The sequence below is a fragment of the Cavia porcellus genome, unplaced genomic scaffold (genome assembly GCF_034190915.1).
Source record: "Cavia porcellus strain 051 isolate PalLab524CR breed Dunkin Hartley unplaced genomic scaffold, mCavPor4.1 scaffold_6, whole genome shotgun sequence".
In the NCBI taxonomy this organism is placed as follows: Eukaryota; Metazoa; Chordata; class Mammalia; order Rodentia; family Caviidae; genus Cavia; species Cavia porcellus.
This window is the reverse complement of record NW_026947489.1, coordinates 16,145,844-16,165,863: the sequence shown is the minus strand read 5'-3', so window position 1 is coordinate 16,165,863 and position 20,020 is coordinate 16,145,844. Positions and strand designations below refer to the sequence as shown.

Genomic DNA, 20,020 nt, shown 5'->3' with positions numbered 1-20,020 from the left:
AAAACAGAAAATAAACCCCATTGTCCCGAATCATCTGTGCCGCCTACACGCCCATCAAGTGCTCCTGGATTTTCTGGTAAATAGGAGCCCCAGGAATTCCGGCACCATGGGCATGGAGCAGACCCTTTTCTGCACTGCTAGCTCCTGAGAAGACTCCTCCTTCCCAGAGCTGCTTCCCCCCACCCAATACACACACACTAATCTTTTATTTGTATAAGAACAAACTTAACCCAAACACCCTCCAGAGACCCGGGAAGCTGTGCGGGGTTAAAAGCTAAGCAGTTCTAGGAGCGCAAATTCACAAAGCAGCCTACAGGGAGAATGCAGGGAGATGGTGACAGGAGGGCTTGCCACAGGGTGTTGGCATGGGATCACCTCCAGACCCTTCCTGGTCGGCCACTGTCCTCTAAGCCCAGCCACAACCCTCTCTGCTGATGCTTGCAGCACAGCCCTGCCCTCCCGCTTCCCTCCTCTTCCCTCTGTCCTGGCTGGGGGTGGTGACACCGAGGTGCCACTCTCTGGAGATGGCTTTGGTAGCCAGTCTCACCAGCAGATTTGGGGCACTGGTGCACCCCACACCCTGCTCTGGGACCCTGCTCTTCTGGGTTGTTGATCTCTGATCCCACTAACAGTGTCTCCAAACCCAAGAACCTCACAGAAATGGGCAGTCACGGGACACAAATTAGACTTACATCATTGTTGTACCTTTTGAGGACAGTGCACCCACGTCCTTACAAGGCGTCATTTTCTAACAATGCCCTCTTCTAACCTCTTCCATGGTTTTCTTTGTGTAGAAGGGGCATGGTAGAGAGCAGAACCCCAGCAGAACCCCCAGAACTGAAGGCCAAGCTGTAGGACCAGCCCACACCGCCCACTTCCTGCACACCCTCAGGCTGGATCCTCCGTGGTAAAGCAGGAAGCAGCCCCGGCAGAAGGTGCTGGGGGACTCGGATGGTGGGAAACCCACCCCTGAGCACCCCCATGCCATAGTTGTGTTTGGAGAAAGTGCAGTCACAAAGGACCCCAGTTGCTTTGTATAGAGAATGCTGAGGAGAACACACCTCGACTTCCTGGTGACGTCAGGGGTGCACCAGGGGCTTCAGTGGAAGCAGGTGAGCTTCTCTTTCTGGCTTTTTCTTGCTTACTTGTTAACCCTGCCTGGACAAAAGCCCAGTATGAGGCAAAGATAAGCCAGCAGCTTCTGACATGACTGGGTACCCCAAGACACCCCCAAACACAATAAGGGATGTGTGTCTTCAGATCCCAGAGTCAGCTTCCAGGAAAAGACCCATAAACTCACACACCTGTATTAAAACCCATGCATTTCCTCCAGCACCACGCCACTCCCAAGCCCTTTTCTAAATGACCAGGGCTCACACGCTTAATGCCAGAAAGGTACTTGCCAGCCTCTGTCTCAGAAAGCACCCAAACCCAGCACCCACATGGTTCACCCTGGAGGGTCTTTATTCAAATTTCTGCAATACTGAGGACTTGGCAGGTCACTGTCACCAGCCACTCCTACCAGGACCAGTGGCGCATCCCTGACAGGCAGGGCCAGTGTTTGTGCAGCAGGCAGAAAAACCAGCGTTCCCCACCACCTCACAGCGCCTGGTCTCAGGAAACGCCAAAGTGTCAGCGGACCTCGTTCAAAGGCTAAGAGGTCACATAGCTGCGGGGTGACCCAGCTTCCTCAGTCATCACTGCAGAGGGGGAAAAGAAAGAGGCCCCGTGCCAAAGCAAACAGAAAGAGCAGGGACATGGAAAGTCAACAAAGCATAAAGGGAAAGGAACAGGAGTGGCCAGTGCCACACGCAGCTGTGACAGCAGACGGCCTAGGCAGTGCTGCTCTCAGGAACCACACTCCCCTCCCCTCACGGTTTCGGAGAGGTCAGCCCCCCTCATGACTCCACGTCCAGCAGGCCCTGGAGCCAGGTGGCCCCTTTCCACCCCTCCCACTCCCACAGCCCATCTTAGAAAATAACAGAGCCTGGAAACGTGTGACCAGGAGGCTAGCGTGCTCACTCAGCACAGTGGAGCAGGACGACAAATGCAGACACGCGAGCCGCAGAGCAATACAAAAAGGAAAGGAAAAAAAAGAGATGAAAAACTGAAAACCAGTAAACAAGGCGTAGTGGTACACATCTTTAATCCCAGCACTCAGGAGGCTGAGGCAGGAAAATCTAGAGCTTGAGACCAGCCTGGGCTACGTAACAGAAAGCTGTCTCAAAAAAAGAAGTGGGAAAGAAAAAACAACCTCTTTCCAGAAAGAACAGAATCCCAGGGCTCCAAGGTCCTGCTATTAGACTGGGATAGAGGCACCTCAGTTGTAGAAATAAGGGGGCCGAGTTAAACGGAGGCCAGTATCAACCTGACCGCTCCCTGGGGCCCAGTTTCCAGGAGACAGGTGTCAATGGGCCACACTGTCATCCCACCAGCTCCCAGAGAAGCCCCGCACCCACCCCGCTGCAGTGAGCAGGCCCTGAGCCCTGCCCAGCCCAGCCCAGCCAGACTCCTAGCGTCCCTCGTGGGGCCCTGTTTCTTAGCCATTCAAATCACCACTCATTTAAATCACCACAGTTATTTCTTTAATTATATTTTTAAGACCAACAACATAGAACTGTTGACAGGGCAGAGAAACATTTTTTTAAAAAAGCACAAAAGAAAAAAAGTGTTGCTATCCCAAGCTGTCTAGTGCGGTCTACTCACTGAGAGAAGCAATTATTCCCTAGGAACGCACTCCTGCACTCACACTCGCACACACATGCACACTTGTACCCATGCACACTTGAGTATATGCACCCTTGCACACTCATGCACACGTACCTTTTTTTTCCCTGATGTTTGAAATTCTCTGTAAACTAACAATGCCTATTTCTGCTGACCCCTTTAAAGAAAGAAAAAAGAAGAAAAGAGACAGAAAGGCGCTGTCATGTGAGGGCTTCCGGAGCAGCCACACTTCCTCCCAGAGGCAAGGCCGGCACTCGAGGGAGGTGCAAAGGCTGGTGACATCCTGATGTGGCCCCCAAAGAACCCACAGCGGGATTCTGCACCCACAGCTGAGGACCCTGCAGACGCCTTGTAGATTCTTCATCCTCTTAATCATCGTTGGCTGGCATCGGCAGTTGCTTTAAAAACTTCTTTTTAAATCAGTATGTTTCTACCCTTATCCTCTTGGTAAGGCAAAAGGCCTCTCAGAGGAGGAAGAGGCAGAGGTGACATTTGAAAAGAGCGTCCCAAGCGCACCAGAGGCGACTCTCCGAGGGTAATTTGGAAGCAAGCTTGACAGTGACATTATGAGCAGACGCTGGACACAGACACACACAGTGGAGCCAGAGTGTCACAAATAGTGTTTGTTTTGGGCTCCACGCTTCAGAAGGAAGGCGGCTCCCAGATCCTTCACCCCACAGGATACCAACACACTGGAAAACAGGTTTTACCTGAAAGAAAAGAGCAATGGAGTCAGTGCCTTTCAGGTAGAGTCTCCACCAGGTCCACCCTGGTCTCCATCCCTGGAACCACTGTCAGGGTCTCCTCTCCCATCTCATTCCCTGCCACACCAGCTCTTTTCAGCCCCTGGAAGCTCCACATCCCGAAACCAGGACCTTTGAATGCACCATCTAGAAAGCACACTCCGCTCTTCTAAGTGACACCTTCCCTCCACGCCCAACCCGAGCCCCTTCCCTAGCTCCCCACATGGCCACCCAGGACACAGTCCCCTCTCTCCTTGCATCCCTCCTTCCCAGCCCTTCTACAGGTGTTTGCACCAGTAGTCAGCAAACTATTTCCATAAAAGTCCAAGAGTAAATGTTTTAGCCTTTGCACATCCTGCAGCCCCTCCTTTGTTCTCTGGTTCACAATGAGGTGAGCACTGCACACTCCTACCATGATGCCTACCTCACCAGAGCCACACAACAACAGTGCCAACCATGGACTCACCCTCCTAAACCATGAGCTAAGCTAAACCACTTCTCTTTTTAAGTTGATGATCTTGGGTATTTTGTTATAGTGATGGAATGCCTACTAAAACAGCTATATAAAAATAGGCAGTGGGTGAGATCAGGCCTATATCTATGCCTAAGCCTTTGTGTCTGCCTCCAGGCCCAGGCCAATTTATGCAAGTATCTGACTGTGTGCATCTCTTGCTTATACTAAGCACTTGTGCAGGAGAGAGCCACACCACAGGTTTCTCAGCTCAAAAGTCTAGCCCCAGAACAGTGTCAGACAAAGTAGGAGCTCAAGAAAGACAGGTGCAGAAAGCTTTGTGTAAAAGGAAGTTTTAAAATGAATCTATTCAAGAGGAAGCAAGCCCAATCTGGGCACCAGAGCCTTGTGTGGGCCAGTACCAGACTGGAAACAGCCAGAACCCAGCCCCTTCCAGTGCACGGAGTAGCAAACAAAAAATACCATCCTCGCACCCCACTCCCATCCCACCTCACCCCCACCATAAGCGACCAGCTTATTCAGAGAAGCACAGACTGTGATGATAACTATGGAGGTGAAATATACTTGGAAGCCTGCGGTGCTTTGTTGTTTCACTAACATTGCAGGTCTAGGGCCAGTGGGCTGACCATGGGTTCCGAGGATAATGGTACACAGTGTGGCATCTAGGGGGGATCTCCTTCTGAGGTTGCAGCCATTGTTGATTCTCTATGGTCTTGTTTTGAAGTCCAATATGGTTTCCATCATTTTTTTTTGGTTGGGTTTTATTCTCCTTTGTTTTGTTTGATTATGCCAAATTTGATGGCAGCATCAGCTATTTCAAAGATAACAAGATACACTATGGTAGCAATTTTGGATTTACTATAGGCTTGTTTTGAAGTCCTTCATTGCATTCATTGTTTTGTTTTTATTGTTTTTATTCTGCTCTGTTCTATTCTGTTCTGTTCTGTTCTGTTTGACTTTTACTATGTCTGAAGTTATCTGCAGCTGTTTTGAAGACATCAAAAGGCATTATGGTAACTATTGTTGGTTTCACAAGTTTTGAAGTCCTGTATCTCTTACACTGTTTTGTTTTGATTGGCTTTATTCTGTTTTATCCTCTTTAAAATAAAATTTTTAAAAGTGAATCTTTTCAAAATATCATCTAAAGTAGCTTAGAAAAGGAGGTGAAAACTGATCAGTAAAGCTACTACCATTTATTGGTGTAAGATTACAGGTTTCAGAGAACTACACATATAAAAATGAAACTTTTGTAGGATTTGAGGGCCGGTGAAACGTTCAGAAACCAAGCATCAGAGCAGCACACTGCTGTCCACAGCCACCCAGAACAGATGCACCTGAGGACCCAAGCGGACAAGGCAGCCACGAAACTCAGGAAGAGCCATTGTCGGGGTCCACACAGGTACAAGCTCTGCACCACCACAGCACAGTGCCTTGACCTGCCTCGGCATTCAAGAACCCCACATCTGGTGAGGTCTCCGGAGCACACCTGGAGGTCCTCTACCAGGTCCCATGCTTTCACTCTGTCCCATAGGCTGCAGTCTTTCCCCCTCATGCCTGTAAGAATCAACACCTCACATATGGTTCCCAGGTAACAGAGGGGCCTCACCACTCATCACAAGCACCTCACCACTCCTTCACTCCCTCCACCATGGACCTAAACCTCCAGGAAGTGGGATGAGTCCAAAGATCTACTGAGGCCAACAGCTGAGTGTACTTAGCAACAGCAACAAAGTTTGCCGGGGAGTCAGAGGCCCTGGCCTTGGGCCAGGATAAGCGAGCCAGGTTTGTTTTTGGCCTCCACACCCAGCCTACCCCATGGCAGCCTCTTGTGGCAAATCACACTGAGTGCCCTTTGTTCCCAACACAACATGCCAGGCATAATCCTTCACACTGCAGCCAAACTCTCATCAGTTCTTAATTATATTCCTGAAGGAGGCTCTACCCACCAAGGAGGTGTGGTGGGCATGTTTAGGATGCAAGGCCACACCCCTGCAGGGGACACGTCCCAGGGCTGGCAGAAGCAGTGGTTCTCCCAGCAGTACACGTTTGGGCACATTTCTCACACTTGCTGAAACACCTGCCACACAGTGGGCGGAAAAGCCAACATCTGCTTTGCTGTGGGGATGCCTAGAAGGGTGACAAAAGTCCCCTGTAATAAACCAGTGATGCACAGAGTCTCAAATCACCACAGCCACAGCACGCAAGGCCAACCATGCTCAAAACACAAGTGAGATCCAAACACCTCTTGGAATATGGAACCATTTCAAAACGCCAGGGTTGTCAGTGTACCATTGAGCTATTATCTCTCCCTTCTAATGAAATTTTTAAAGTACAGAAGTGGGAACAGATTGCAGTGAGTTACCACTAGCCTGCATCTGGCCCAAACCCTAGAGGTCTTGTCACATGGATTACAACATGCTAGTTTCACAGAGCCCCAAAAGTGGGCTGTCGACAGATGCCTTCCCCAGGTGCATTCTCCTCCCCTGCTACAAGGAAGCTGAGTACAGGCTCTGATCCATAAAACATCCCAGAAAGCTCCATGTGCAATAAATAGTAAGAGGCATGTTACCACCCTACTGCCCGAAGTCACAATTTTCTCCTTCCCACTGGATCACGAAATAAACCAAAGCCATGATTCAACCACATACAAGTTAAATGCACCTTACTTTCTACTGAATATCAACAACAGTGTGGTCAAGATGTGTCTCAACAGGAAAAAAAAAAAGTTTCCTGTGAACAGATTGTTAAGGTGTAGACAAAAGGCCTCAAAAACATGACACTACAAAAACAAACAGAGGAGAACCAGTGGCTCCCGAGATCCGGCCATGGTGGAACTTAGGCGACTGCACAAGGAAGCAATTCACTCACCCTCTTGGTAAGCGCCCCTGGTGTGAGCCAGGAGGAGAACCAGTCAGTGGCTCCCGGGAGCCCTCAGGTGCACGGGCTAAGAATCAAACATCTCCCCTCCACCATTAGCAACTGGAGACAGAGGTCTGAGCATCTCTTGGGAGAATGGCCATATACAATACAGCAAATATGGGGGATTTCCTTCTATCTTCTTCTGTTTGAAGGCAAAGGTTGTTTTCACTGTTTTGTTGTTTCTTTTGCTCTATTCAATACTCTCAGTTGGTTTTATAATGTTCTGTTTTTGGTTTGATTTTGCTCTACCTAATTGACTGGACAACTATTGTGAAGATAATGAGATATACCATAGTACCTATTACTACCATCCCAGTATCCTGCTGTGAAGTTCTGTACCAATTTCACTGCGTTGTCTCGACTGGCTTTGGTCTGTCTTGTTCTGTTGTATTTTTACTACCTTCAAAATAAAATTTAAAAAATATTTTTAAAAATCTGATTCTAAAATCTGTTATTCTATGCATGTTGACCTGAAAAGTCACTTATGATACATGAGGAAAAGTTCCTCTGGAAGAGCAAAGAAAAATTCCATAGGCACCCACACACACCACACCCCAGAGGCTACTGTTAAGTAAGGAGGTTATAGTGAAGTTCATCTTCCCTGATCTCCTTCAGCAGTTTTCTGTTGATATAGTCCATTTGTGATAAGGAGACCTAATTCCACTCAATCGTCTTAGTCCATCATCCTCAGGCCTGAGGACTGGGTGGGGCTTGTGTCCTGTGATTCACCTCCAGGTTCTTCCCCATCCTGATCTTCTTTGAAACACTTCTAACAGAAGTGACAGGAAGTTCAGTTCTTCAGGACTAACAGGGAGGCAGTGGCTAACAGTGACAATGAACATCGGTGGGAAGCAGCTAGTACGGGGCAAGTCACAGAGTAAACACTTCTACACATGATAAAACTGGTGACCAGTGAGCTAAGTAGCTCAGGCAGAAAGTCAGAGAGCAGAGCGCACCCAAAGAAAGCTTCAAGAAGGAACGCAGTCATCAACTGAAATTAAAAATTATAATAAAGAGGGCCAGAGAAGCCAAAAGTGAGTTCTTTGTGTAGATTAATAAAATTAATGTCCTTGTAAGACTGATTCAGGAAAAGGATAAAAGGGAAAAATAACCAGTAGTTAGAGCACAAACAGGACATCTCCATCCATGTCACTGTTGTACTCTAAGAAAATAGCTTCATTATATGTGTATTATAACAAAACCTGAAACACGGCTTATGTATGTGTTTTCCTTTTCCCTTTGGACGACTTAATTGATATGTTAAGCAATGCTCTCCTCTGTAAAGAACTGTAAAACCTTACCTAATTGATATGTTAACCATTGTTGCCCTCTACAAACTACAGAAGTTGTGCTAAAACAAGCTAACAAGGGTTGTTAATCACTGTTAGGCGCCTCTATTCTCGCTAAAGAGCTAAAGAAAACTAGGATGGCCCTCTAATTTACACTTGTTTGAAGTAACTTGCTTGTGTGCAGGGACATTTACTTATTAGCATAACCCTTTACCTGACCTTGACCCCCTCCCCAGAAAGAAAGAAAAACATAACCGCCGTTTTCTGTTCTGTATGGCGCCTTATGGCCTCCCTCTCCCCTTACCTATCTATCTAGGCTAGGCCATAAAGATTTTGGGTTTCTGGTGACCTCTTCCCGACCCGGTGGTGGTCTGTCACAAAATGTGCCTTAGCTTCAAAGAAATTACAGGAAAATGTTGTGGCTTAACCCTAATGCACCAAAAGGGTTAAATTCCACATCCTTGTGAAGGCTTAAGTTTCAGCTTCTTGTAACTTTTGACCCCTTCCCACCTGTTAGTGTTAACGAGCTGTCCTGAGATAATTAGCTTTCTACTTTCTTCTCCAAATGTTATTGCAGATAATTCTTATCTGCAGGATGGGAGTAACTCAAAAGGTGCCAAAGGCTCCCGAGGTTGTCAGAACTAAGTGGACAGCTATACAGTTTCCAGATTCGGGTCAGCAAGTTTGATGGCTCTGCAGGTTTCTTTGTTTCTCCCCCCCTTTTCCTCCAGCCTCTTTTTAAAGTCCTCCCTTCAGTCTCTGGCATGCAGTCTCCAAATTGGCTCCCAGAGACTCGTCACCAGGCCTGGAAATAAAGCCTTTGCTTCCCAAATTTCAGTCTCTTGCTTCCTTGGATTTTATACTGGGGTCCGAGTTATTACAGTCACCAAGAGGTATAAGAGGATAAAAATAAATGCTGGGAACAACTTTAATATGACACGTTTGAAAATTTAGATAAAATGAACAAAATCCCCCAAAACTACAACTCATCAAAACTGACCCAAGAAGAAATAAAGACTAAATAGTCTATAACTCTTCAAAGAATTGAACATCAGTGGTTTTAAGAATTCCTTTTAGGCAGGAGGAGAGAGATCCCACTCATCACCTTCCTGCCAGTGCGGAAAACTTGGTGAGCCATGAGACAGGACCCAGCCCATCTCCTCTCCACCATCCTGGAAACCTCTGACTAGAGGAAACCAGATGCCTGGCCCATTCCTCTACGCCACAAGGCAGCCAGCTCCAGAGGTACGGGGACAACCAGCTTGTCTGCATGGCCCCAGGATAAATCCACTATAAGGAAGAAAAACACTTTACATACAAACCCCTAATTTACAATTGGTTCTGTTATACAGCTACAGACTTTGTTCCTATGGTCTAAAGTACAAAATCAATAATTACTACAGTTTGTCAGTCTCTAAATTGTGCTTAATGCTATCAGTATTGCTAATTATACTACTGTAGCTACGATGTCATATTTGTTGTAACTGGTTGTTCTCCCCTGTTGGGAGCCGCAGCAGCGCTAGATCACCATGCGCGGCGGTCATGCAGCCTGTAGGAAAGAGCGAAGCCTGAGCTAAATTACCCCTCCCATCGAGTGAGCCGAGATGGTGCCTGCCTCCTGCTTTCTGATTGTCCTGGCTACATAAACAGCCCGCTCAGCGGAATAGTCTACCTAGCAACAACTGATGCTAGCCAATCAGCTTGCATCACCCGCTTTTGCTTGATTGGATGATGGGTCTGCATATAAGCGAGTGCCTCTCCCGCCAGAGGGAGAAGCACGGAAGGAGCTGCGGAGAGCGGACCGGTAGAGGCTTCGGAGAGAAGCACGGAAGGAGCCACGGGGAGCGGACCAACAGAGGCTTCGGCCGGGACGAATCCCGGGGTAGACTGTGAAGGAGGAGAGAAATAAAATAGAATACTTCGCCACCGCCAGATTTTGTCGTGTGTTCTTCCTGCCGGCCGGGAGCGACACCGACACTCCCCTGTATAATAGTACTGGGAAGCTCTGGGGTAACAACCTCACAACACAAAAAAACTAGGGACTGAACCAAAGAGAAGCCAACATTCTACTCTCAGTTAATTGGGAAGGTAGGATCTTGGGATAGACACAAGCCAAGAATCTCCTACACACAAAAGATACCCCTGAAGAACAGACTTTTCCTATAAAGCCCTTGAAACTACTGATATTACTACCTCCCTCCAAAACTCACGAGGATCACCACAGAAAACAAAATAAAAAGTTTTTTGAAATAGAAAATGACAAGATGCAGAAACAGACATCCAACCAACCCAGAACAAGTCCAGGAGACATCAACACAGAAGAAATGGGAAGTCACACACCTGAAATTTCTGAAATGATAGCAACTGAAGTAAAGAAACAGGGCCAGGGATTTAGCTTAGCAGCATAAGTGCCTGCCTGACAAGCATGAGGTCATGAGTTTGATTCCCCCGTACCACAAAGAAAAGGAACAAATCCATGAGGCTATACAAGAAATCAGAAATAATCTCTCAAGTAAAAAAAGAAATATCAACATTTATAAAGGTATTGCTCAATAAATCTAGAGTAGAGATGGATTAAAACATAGGTGATGATAGGATGAGGATGGACACTATGAAAGATCAATATAGGAAAGAAATACAGTGCATGAAATGGATTCAAACAGATATCTAAGAAGTTAAAAATTCCACTGAAAGGTGGCAAAACCACTTAAAAGAAACTGAAGACAGACGATAAGACCTTAAAGACAGGATCCTGGCCAGTGATCAAGAAAGAAAGGATCTCTAAAAATAACAAAATATCAGGAAACAAAAATTCAACAGCTGCAAGACAATACAAAGAAACATAAGAGTAATTGGTGTCAATGAAAAGCAAGCGTCAACACAAATAACATGCAGGGATGGTTCAAAATACGTAAACCAATAAATATAATACACCATATTAAGAGTCAAAGACAAAAATCATATGACCATCTCAACAGATGCAGAAAAGGCTTTTGACAAAGCCCAGCACACATTCAAGACAAAAACTCTACAGAAAATTGGAATAAATGGTCTTTATTTCAATCTGATAAATGCCATCTATGATAAACCAACAGCCAACATCATACTAAATGGACAAAAACTGAAAACTATCTCTCTAAAATCAGGAACAAGACAAGGCTGTCCACTGTCTCCACTCTTATTCAACATAGTCCTGGAAAGTTTAGCAGGAGCAATTAGACAAGAGAAAGAAATAAAAGGAATAAAGATAGGAAAGGAAGAAGTTAAACTATCGTTATTTGCAGATGACATGATACTCTACAGAGAAGATCCCAAAAACTCCACTAAAAGACTGGTACATGTAATAAACAAATTCAGTAGCATGGCTGGATACAAAGTCAACACTCAAAAATCAATAACATTTCTGTACACAAAAATCCAACTCACTGAGACAGAAAGTAGGAAATAACACCCTTCATAATAGCATCCAAGAAATGAAAAATACGTTGGAATCAATCTAACAAAGGAGTTAGAAAACGTATATTGAAAATTACAATACTCTGAAAAGGAGATTGAAGATGATATCAGAAAATGTAAAAATATCCCTTGCTCATGAATAGGAAGAACCAACATTGTGAAAATGACCTTACTCCCAAAATTATTACACAGATTTAATGCAATCTCAATCAAAATACCATTAGCATACCTCACAGGTCTACAGAAGACATTCTTAAAATTCATTTGGAAACAGAAGAAACCTAAAATAGCAAAGGCAATTGTTGCAGTCCAAGTTTGCAAGGGAAACAATTTAATATAGGACACATAATTTATAACATTATTTTATAACAGTCACCCAAAAAGTCAAATACAAAAGAATCAGAAGAGTGCCAGAAATTTGTTAACATACTAGAGAAAAAAAGAATTCAGCTAAATGTCTGGATCTCTGGCAATATCCTGCATGGATTCAGCCTAGAGCCCACAACAGCAATTCATGCAAGTCTGTTTCATGGATCTGCACTGGGAAAGCCCAAAGGCCCATGGTGGAAGCTAAAAAGTCTGTGCCAGCAAGATGTAAGATCTGTGCCAGCAGGCTGAGGGGTCTGCACTGGAGCCAAGAAGAGACACTCAAACTAAGGACCAGAGCTCCCCCTAAAAGTATCACAGCCATCCTCAGTGACAGTGAGGTCCCCAGCTCCTCCGACAATAAGAACAGCCAAGTTCATATCAGGAAGCCAGAATGACAAACTTTTCCAGGAGACTGAACACCACACCATCTTCCCTTCTAGAGCCACAAAGCATGCTCAAAGTAAGGACCAGAGCAAAAGTGAACCACAGCCATTCTCAGCAACAACAAGCTCCTCAGACAGTAACAGTCGAGTTGGTATTGGAAAAGAAACTCAACAAACTTCTCCAGGAGAACCAACAGCAACAGGAGAACCAACAACTACTTCTTCCTCTCCAGTTCTCCTTTTTAATGCCATTGGCAACAATCCTCAGGTGGGCCGTCCTCACCCAGCACCTCACTGATTCAGTTCAGCAGGGTGTTACAATTTGACCACCAGTTGTCAATCCACCACAGCGATCCTGGACAACAAAGGCAAGGCAGGAGGCATCACAATCCCTGATTTGAAATTATACTACAAAGCTACTGTGATAAGATCAGCATAGTACTGGCAAAAAAAACAGACCTGAGGATCAGTGGAATAGATTAGAAGATGCAGAAACAACTACAAACACACTCAGCCACCTTATTTTCGACAAAGGAGCCAAACATATTCACTGGAAGAAAGATAGCCCCTTTAATAAATGGTGCTGGAAAAACTGGCTTTCCACATGCCGAAGACTAAAACTAGACCCATATCTATCACCATGCACTAAGTTCAAAATGGATCAAAAATCTAAATATCAAAATAGAAACACTAAATCTACTAGAAGACAGAGTAAGTAGATATCTTGAAGATGCAGGGGAAGGCAGAGAGTACAGAACAAAATCTAACCTGCACAGAAAGCACTTCATAGAATCAACAATTGGAATCTCATCTTATGAAAAAGTTTTTGTGCATCAAAAGAAACCACCAACACAGTGAAAACAAAATCCTTCAGACAAAGGACTTCTACGTAGAATGTATAAAGAACTGGAAAAAAACTCAGGTCCCTCAGATTCAAAAGCCCAATCCAAAAATGGGCATCTGAGATGAATGCACACTTCTCAGATGAAGAAATACAAATCGCAAATAAATACATGAAAAATGTTCAACATCATTGGTCATTCGAGAAATGAAAATTAAAACAACACTGAGATTCCGTCTCACTCCAAAAAAAATGTTTATCATCAAGAAATCAAACAATAACAAATGTTGGTGAGACTGTAGGGAAAAAGGAGCCCTTCTCTACTGTTGGTGGGAGTGTACACTGGTACCATCACTGTGGAAAATCACAGCAGAGATACCTTAAAAAATTAGGACAAGAAGTACCATTCAGCTCAGCTAGTCCCCTTCTGGGAATCTTCACAGAGTAATTAAAAACACCATACCACAGTGATACATGTTCACCCATGTTTATAGCAGCACAGTCTTTAATAGCTAAATCTTGCATAAGCGCCTGCCTGGCAAGTGTGAGGTCATGAGTTCAATCCCCGATACCGCAAAAAAATTTTAAAAATAAATTAAATAAAATTAATAGCTCAATCTTGAAAACAGTCCAAACGCCCATCAGCTGAGGAATGAATAAAAAGATGTTTTTATATAAAGGACTACTACTGAGCTATAAAGAATAAACTCAAGGCTTTTATAGGTAAATGGATGCAACTAGAGACCATACTCATAAAAGAAATAAATCAGACTCACATGTATAAATATTGCATTGTCTCCCCAGTGTAAAAAACTGAGAAAGTAAACAAAAATCCAAAATCTATAATAGATACTGTGAAAGGGAAAGAAACTGCTCAAAAGGAAAGAGCTGGGATGGGGGAAAGGAGAAAAGAAGGGAAGGATAAAGAATATATATCACATGGGGCTGGGGATTTAGCTCAGCGGCATAAGCACCTGCCTTGCAAGCAGGCAGTCATGAGTTCGATCCCTGGTACCGATAAAAAACGAAAAAGACAAAAAAAAAAAAAAAGAATATATATCACATACATATGGTAGCTAAGATAATTATACTACTGATTTCTATTAGTTCACTGACAATGATTTGTGCTTAAGTTGTTCAATTTTGTTAAGTTGTTCAAGTTTCCATATCTTGTAATCCGAGCAACTACTTCGAAGGTAACAATATGCAATATATTAACCATTGTTAATCTCTTATTATCTTGTTTTGAAATTCTGTATCATTGGGGATTTTTTTCTTTTTAAAATAAAAAAAGGAAAAAATAGCATACTATGACCGAGCTCTCTTTTATCTCAGAAATGCTAACCTGGTTTACTATTAGAAACTAATTAATACAAATTCACCACCTTAACAAAATAAAGAAAAAAATATGACCTTTCAACATTTATGTAAAGCACTGAATAAAATTTAACATTACCACACAAAGACTAAGAGAAAACTCCCTGGAGGAAAAAAAATGGATTAAAAGCCCTACAGCAAATTGAAAGCACATTCTTTAAAATCAAGACTGAGACCGGGCGCCTGTTACCACTGCTCCATTTAACACTGACTTAGAGATCAAGAGGACAAAAAGCCTAAAGAGGAGAGAGAGAAAATATTTACGGACTAATGATCAGACCCGCACACTCTCGATGGCGTATCTATGTAGGAAACCCCAAAGGATCCATATTCCTACCACCACGATTCGTAAGGATTGAGCAAGGGTGCTAGGTTTTTTTTAAAAACCAACTGCCATGGACAACAAGGTTTTAAAATTTTTATTTTCTTTTTTAAAAAATCAGAAATTAAGTCACAAATCAAGTGATGCTAACTTATATAGGAGCATGTTTTATTTTGGTTTGGTTTGGGGGGCATTGTTTTTTGGGGGGAAGGGATGGTACCAGGGTTTTAACCCAGGGCCTTCACACTGAGCTAACATCCCCAGGCCTGTTTTTTTTTTTTTTTCCCCCTTAAGACAAGGTCTTGCTAAATCACTACGTTGCCCAGCCTAGCAATCCTGCCTCTGCCTCCGGGCTTCCAGGATTATCGCATGTACTACTGCGCCCAGATGCACAGGAAGCCGTTTTCAAGGCTGTCTCCAAGTGACAGCAGAATCTGACAACCTCAGGAAGAGAAACCCAGGTGTGGAGACAGCCCGTGGGACAGAGGGGCTCACTGTGGCCAAAGGCCTGAAATCTGTAAGAGAAATGGATTCTCCAGGTCCTGCCTGTCAGCCTGGAGTGGAGGCAGGGAGCCTCTAGCAGCTGGAGAGAGCCAAGGAGAGTCCTTGGCCCAGAAGCACCCAACACTGAAGGTTTCTGGGCCACTGCTGCACAGCCAGCAGTGAGCACCTATCGGGACCGTGGCTTCGGAGATGCTCCGGAGTGGCCTGAAGACCTGGTTTCTGCCAGAGCTGACTTCTGCTCTTACAGCAGGCAGACAGTAAAGCTGCCCTTCTAAAAAGCAAAAGCATTTTCTGTGACTTCAACACCTAGCAAGTGGTCAGTGTAATGGTTAAATTGGTAGTGAGTTTCACAGGCAGCAGCAACGCCAACGCAGGGCTAATTGTCAGCCTAGAACCAGAACTCAATCTATTATTTGAAGACCCAGACCCATTGTTGGAATTTCTCAATCTGACAGCAGTGTCAATGTGAACCCCACCTGCATCACACCAGACAAAAAAATGCCCCCCCAAACCAAACCAAAATAAAACATGCTCCTATATGAGTGTGCTTCATGAACAGCAAACTGTTCCCAAAACTGATTTGTATGTAAACATAATAATATAGCCATTTTTTAACATATGAGTATAAATACACTAAGTATTTTTAAGGTCATATCGGTGTGTATACATATGTTTGAATCAGAACATCTAGGAATACATCTAACAAAAATTTATTTTAATTTTATGATTCAAGTTTTAAAAGCACTTAAAGACAGTTTATAAAACGCTTAAATAATCTGAGTGTGGTGGTACACACCTGTAACCCCAGCCCTCTGGAAAGCTGAGGCAGAAAGATCTAAAGTTCAAACCTAGCCTGGTAACTTGGCAATTTAGCAACTTAGCAAGACTCTGTCTCAAGAAATAAAAAAGGGCTGGGGATGTAGTAGCTCAGAGTGGAGTTCCTGGGTTCAATCCCTGGCACTTAAAAAATAAAATAAAATACCTAAATACATGGAAGGTCATTCCATATTCAAGGACTGGGAATGTGAGCATAAAGGGGTAATTCTCCACATACTGACCTACAAGGTCAATGCAGTTTCTATCAAAATCCAAGACTCTGTGTTGCTGAATCTAGCTACTGGTTTATGCAGAAGGACCAAGGGCTGACAGCAGCCAAGATTATGAAGAACCAATGCCAGGGGTGGAAGGCAGCAGTCCCGGGTACAGAGAAGCCAGGCAACAGGAGGAAGCTCGGGCCAGAACCCAATCCCTCTTCTGCCCTGGGCCTGCAAGCCTTCGCCTCCACACTGCGTCACTCTGCTCCACCACGGTGATTCTCACACTCCAAGTGCACCCCATGAGCATCTCCAAGGGCCCGTCTGCTGTTCGGATGTCGCGGTCATTGTGACTTCCCCGCAGACCACCGTTAGGAAACACCTGTCTGCAGAGCTCATCAGTAAATTCCATCCACACAGGATGGGCCCCACAGACACCCCTGATGTGCTGAGGAAGTTTCTGTCCCCAGCAGAGTGTGCAGCCCTTGGGCTGCTCAGGCTGCACCCCAGGCCAGTGCACGGCCAGCTCCGTGTCTGCAGTTCAGCTCTCTTCTTGTCCCTCCCTTAAAGCCAACTTAGTGTTCTCACTTGGGAAGAGCAGGCAGTAGCCATCCTCGGCTGAGCGTCTGGGTGTCACGTGTCTCGGGGAGGTAGCAGATCAGTCCCTCCGAAGCAGAACACCCAAAGGCCTGACACTTAACCAGAGAACAAGCCCACCTGGGCCAGGTTGGGGCTCACAGTGCTGTCAAAGGCCAAGGGTGCCCTCTCCTCCGGGAGCCAGGAGGAAGCCTCTGTCCCCAACCCGCACCTGTACTTGATGTCGAACACTGTGGAGTCTTCATCCTCGTCATCCTCTTCATTTAGAGGGGCCATTTCCACGCGCTCGGCTGGAGTGGTGATAATGTCATACTTGCGGGTCTTCTTTAACCTCTTCCCTGACCTGAAGAGGGGAAGCACATCAGTGAGAGACCAACAACAGCAGCACTAGCGGGTTCCTCCCTCCCAGGATCCCCCCGCTCAGGCTGCCCCGAGCAGACCCACTGAAGACCCGCTGAACCCTGGATGAGACCTCGGTGAGTCAGTTACTGAGCCTGCTACTCTATGTGGTCCTCACTGACACAGCACAGATACCTGTGCTAGCACCAACTTGGAAATCAAGATTTCTACTACCTAATGGGATATTTTGTTTTTGCTTTTGTTTGCTCCCCGGGGGATTGAACCTGGGGCCTCCTTCATGCCAGGCAAGTATTTTACCACGAAGCTGCACTCCCAGCTGAATGTGACCTTTTTTTTTTTTTGTACCAGGATCGAACTCAGGACCAGGAGCCTGCAAGAGAAGCACTTATGCCGCTGAGCTAAATCCCCAGCCCTAAATGCAACAATTTTAAAATGTAAAATGCATGCAAAGAAAATCCATGGTGATCAAAGGACTCACTGAGCACAGGATCCAGCATGGCTCCAGGGGTCTGAGTCGGAGCTTGGCTATGACCACTTGTGTGACCCCAGGAGGTCAGTGAATCACTGTGACCTTCAGTTTCTCGTCAGTAAGATAAGGGAGAATGCGCAGGATGATACACTCCTGAGCATACCTGCCTGTAAAAGGCTCTCTGGGAGTCACTGTTAGCAATGACAGTAAATAACAGAGGTTAAAGCTGGGCATGTTGCTGCATGCTGGTAATCCCAACACTTGAGAGGCTGAAGCAGGAGGATCGTTGGGAGTTCAAGACCAGCCTGAGCTACAAAGTGAGTCTGAACTGCATAGTGAGACCCTATAGTGAGGATAGAGCCAAATATGCTCTATCCTCTCCCATATAACAAGGACTCTTAAAATGCGTCAATATGGTTTCCCTTTCCAGGATTTATGAGGACAGTTAGTTATATCACTGCACTGTTAGCTTTGGGAAGGCAGAGTCATCGTGGGCTACAGGGAAAGGTCTGACTCAAGCTACTGGCGTGAGACTCACTGCGTGAAGGCTGCGGTACCCACTGGACACGGCTGGAGAGTTTACGATGCCAGCTGGGAACAATACTCTTGTTGTGGCCACCAGTGCTCCTTGCATTTATTCCTCCACTACTGTGCACCTCTTCCCAGTTGCTTCGTACCCTCAGCTGTCCTCCTTTTTAAGAATACTGATGTTCTGAGACTCCGGTCAACCCAAAAGACCCCAAGCAGGACATAATCATGCTCGTCTTCTTCCCACAGACCACAGACTGTTCCCACGGAGACCACATAACAGCCCTCAGCCCTCGCCCTCGGCACAGACAGACTCTTCAGTAATTTGTAAGAAGAATGAAAACAGAACTTCACTTTCAGATTTTCTAAAAACAATTTTTCAACAACACCAACTTGCTCTTGTTGGACCTAACTTGAGTTAGTAAAGCTAAGACTTACCGAAGCACCACAGTGTTTACATAACAAACCTTAGTACCATAGCTTTGGTATAACACAACCTACAGCACTGACTCCTTGGAGTTGTTTGAGAAAAAATAATTTAAAAAGGAGAGGGAAATTTGGGAAAGAGGGAGAATCCAGTCATCAAATCTGATGGTCTCAAGCCTCACTGCCAAACAGTCTCTCTTTCCTGTTGTCGTCATGAGTCTTAGCCACTTTTCTTGTGGCTGATACAAAATACCCAACACCCAAAGGTAAAGGAAGAAAGTTTTATTTCAGTTCACAGTTTGTAAAGGGTTCAGTCTGTAGTCAGCTGGTTCCAAAGCAGGGCGGTGTGGCAGGGGGCATCACAGGGGAAGGATGTCCACGGCAGAGAGGTGGGAAGGCAACAAGCAGCCAACGTAGTGAGCAAAGGCTCCAGCAAGCCTGTGCCTCCCTTCTCTTCCACTCAGGCTACCAGCCTCAGTGTGGGCCTGCACTTACCCAGCCCTTAACCCCAGCATCACACCCTGAACCATTATCACACCCTGATCCAGCCACCTTCGAAACCCCCATCTGTGAGTGCATGAGGCTCTGGGGGACATCTAGGTACAGCCCATAACATCACAGTACACACCAGGCACAGGTGAGAGTCCATCTGTATCCCAAGGGCAGAATGAGGAATACAGCAAAGGCCAGGACAGTGTGCAGAGGCTAAACCAGAGGGACACAGCCAGTCCCCTCACCAGGGACCTAGAATGGTTTGTTTTACAAGCGGAACATCACAAACACACTTGGCCCCACATTCTCTCCACCTCTGTTCCCAGGGGGGAAAAAAAAAACCTTTGCATCCTTCCCTAAATGGTTTACAGTCTCTGAGCAACTCCATCCCCAATTCTGGATGGGGGAAACAAACCCAGAAAGATTCTGCATGTCACAAGCAGTCCACAACAAAGCCACAAGAAAAATCAAGCATCCTCAAACCCCCAGTCTACACAAACCCATGTGTTACCACACCTTTCCATGGAATACAGCCCTAAATCGCCTCCTGGGTGACTCCCAGCTATCTAGAGGAAGCAATTGGCTCTGCAGAGGGGTGAGGCCCCTGCTCTGTCCCCAGAGCCATATGCCCCAGCTGAAGCAACAGCTGAGATGTTTTAGAAAAGGGTGAGTTGGGCCAGGGATTTAGCTCAGGGGTGAAAGTGCTGCCTGG

At 45.5% G+C, this 20,020-nt stretch overlaps 1 protein-coding gene across 1 annotated transcript in view; it reads right to left on the bottom strand.

Annotated features, from left to right (window-relative positions):
- Window positions 1-2,562: 2,562 nt before the first annotated feature.
- Window positions 2,563-20,020, bottom strand: part of Fam174b (family with sequence similarity 174 member B) — a 33,469-nt gene continuing 16,011 nt past the window's right edge. Inside the window, exons 2-3 of the mRNA XM_063249989.1 lie at window positions 17,245-17,376; window positions 2,563-3,437 (exon numbers count right to left, since the gene is read on the bottom strand). Coding sequence (XP_063106059.1) covers window positions 3,434-3,437; window positions 17,245-17,376 — 136 coding nt within the window. The 3' untranslated portion in view covers window positions 2,563-3,433. The remainder of the gene's footprint in view (window positions 3,438-17,244; window positions 17,377-20,020) is intronic.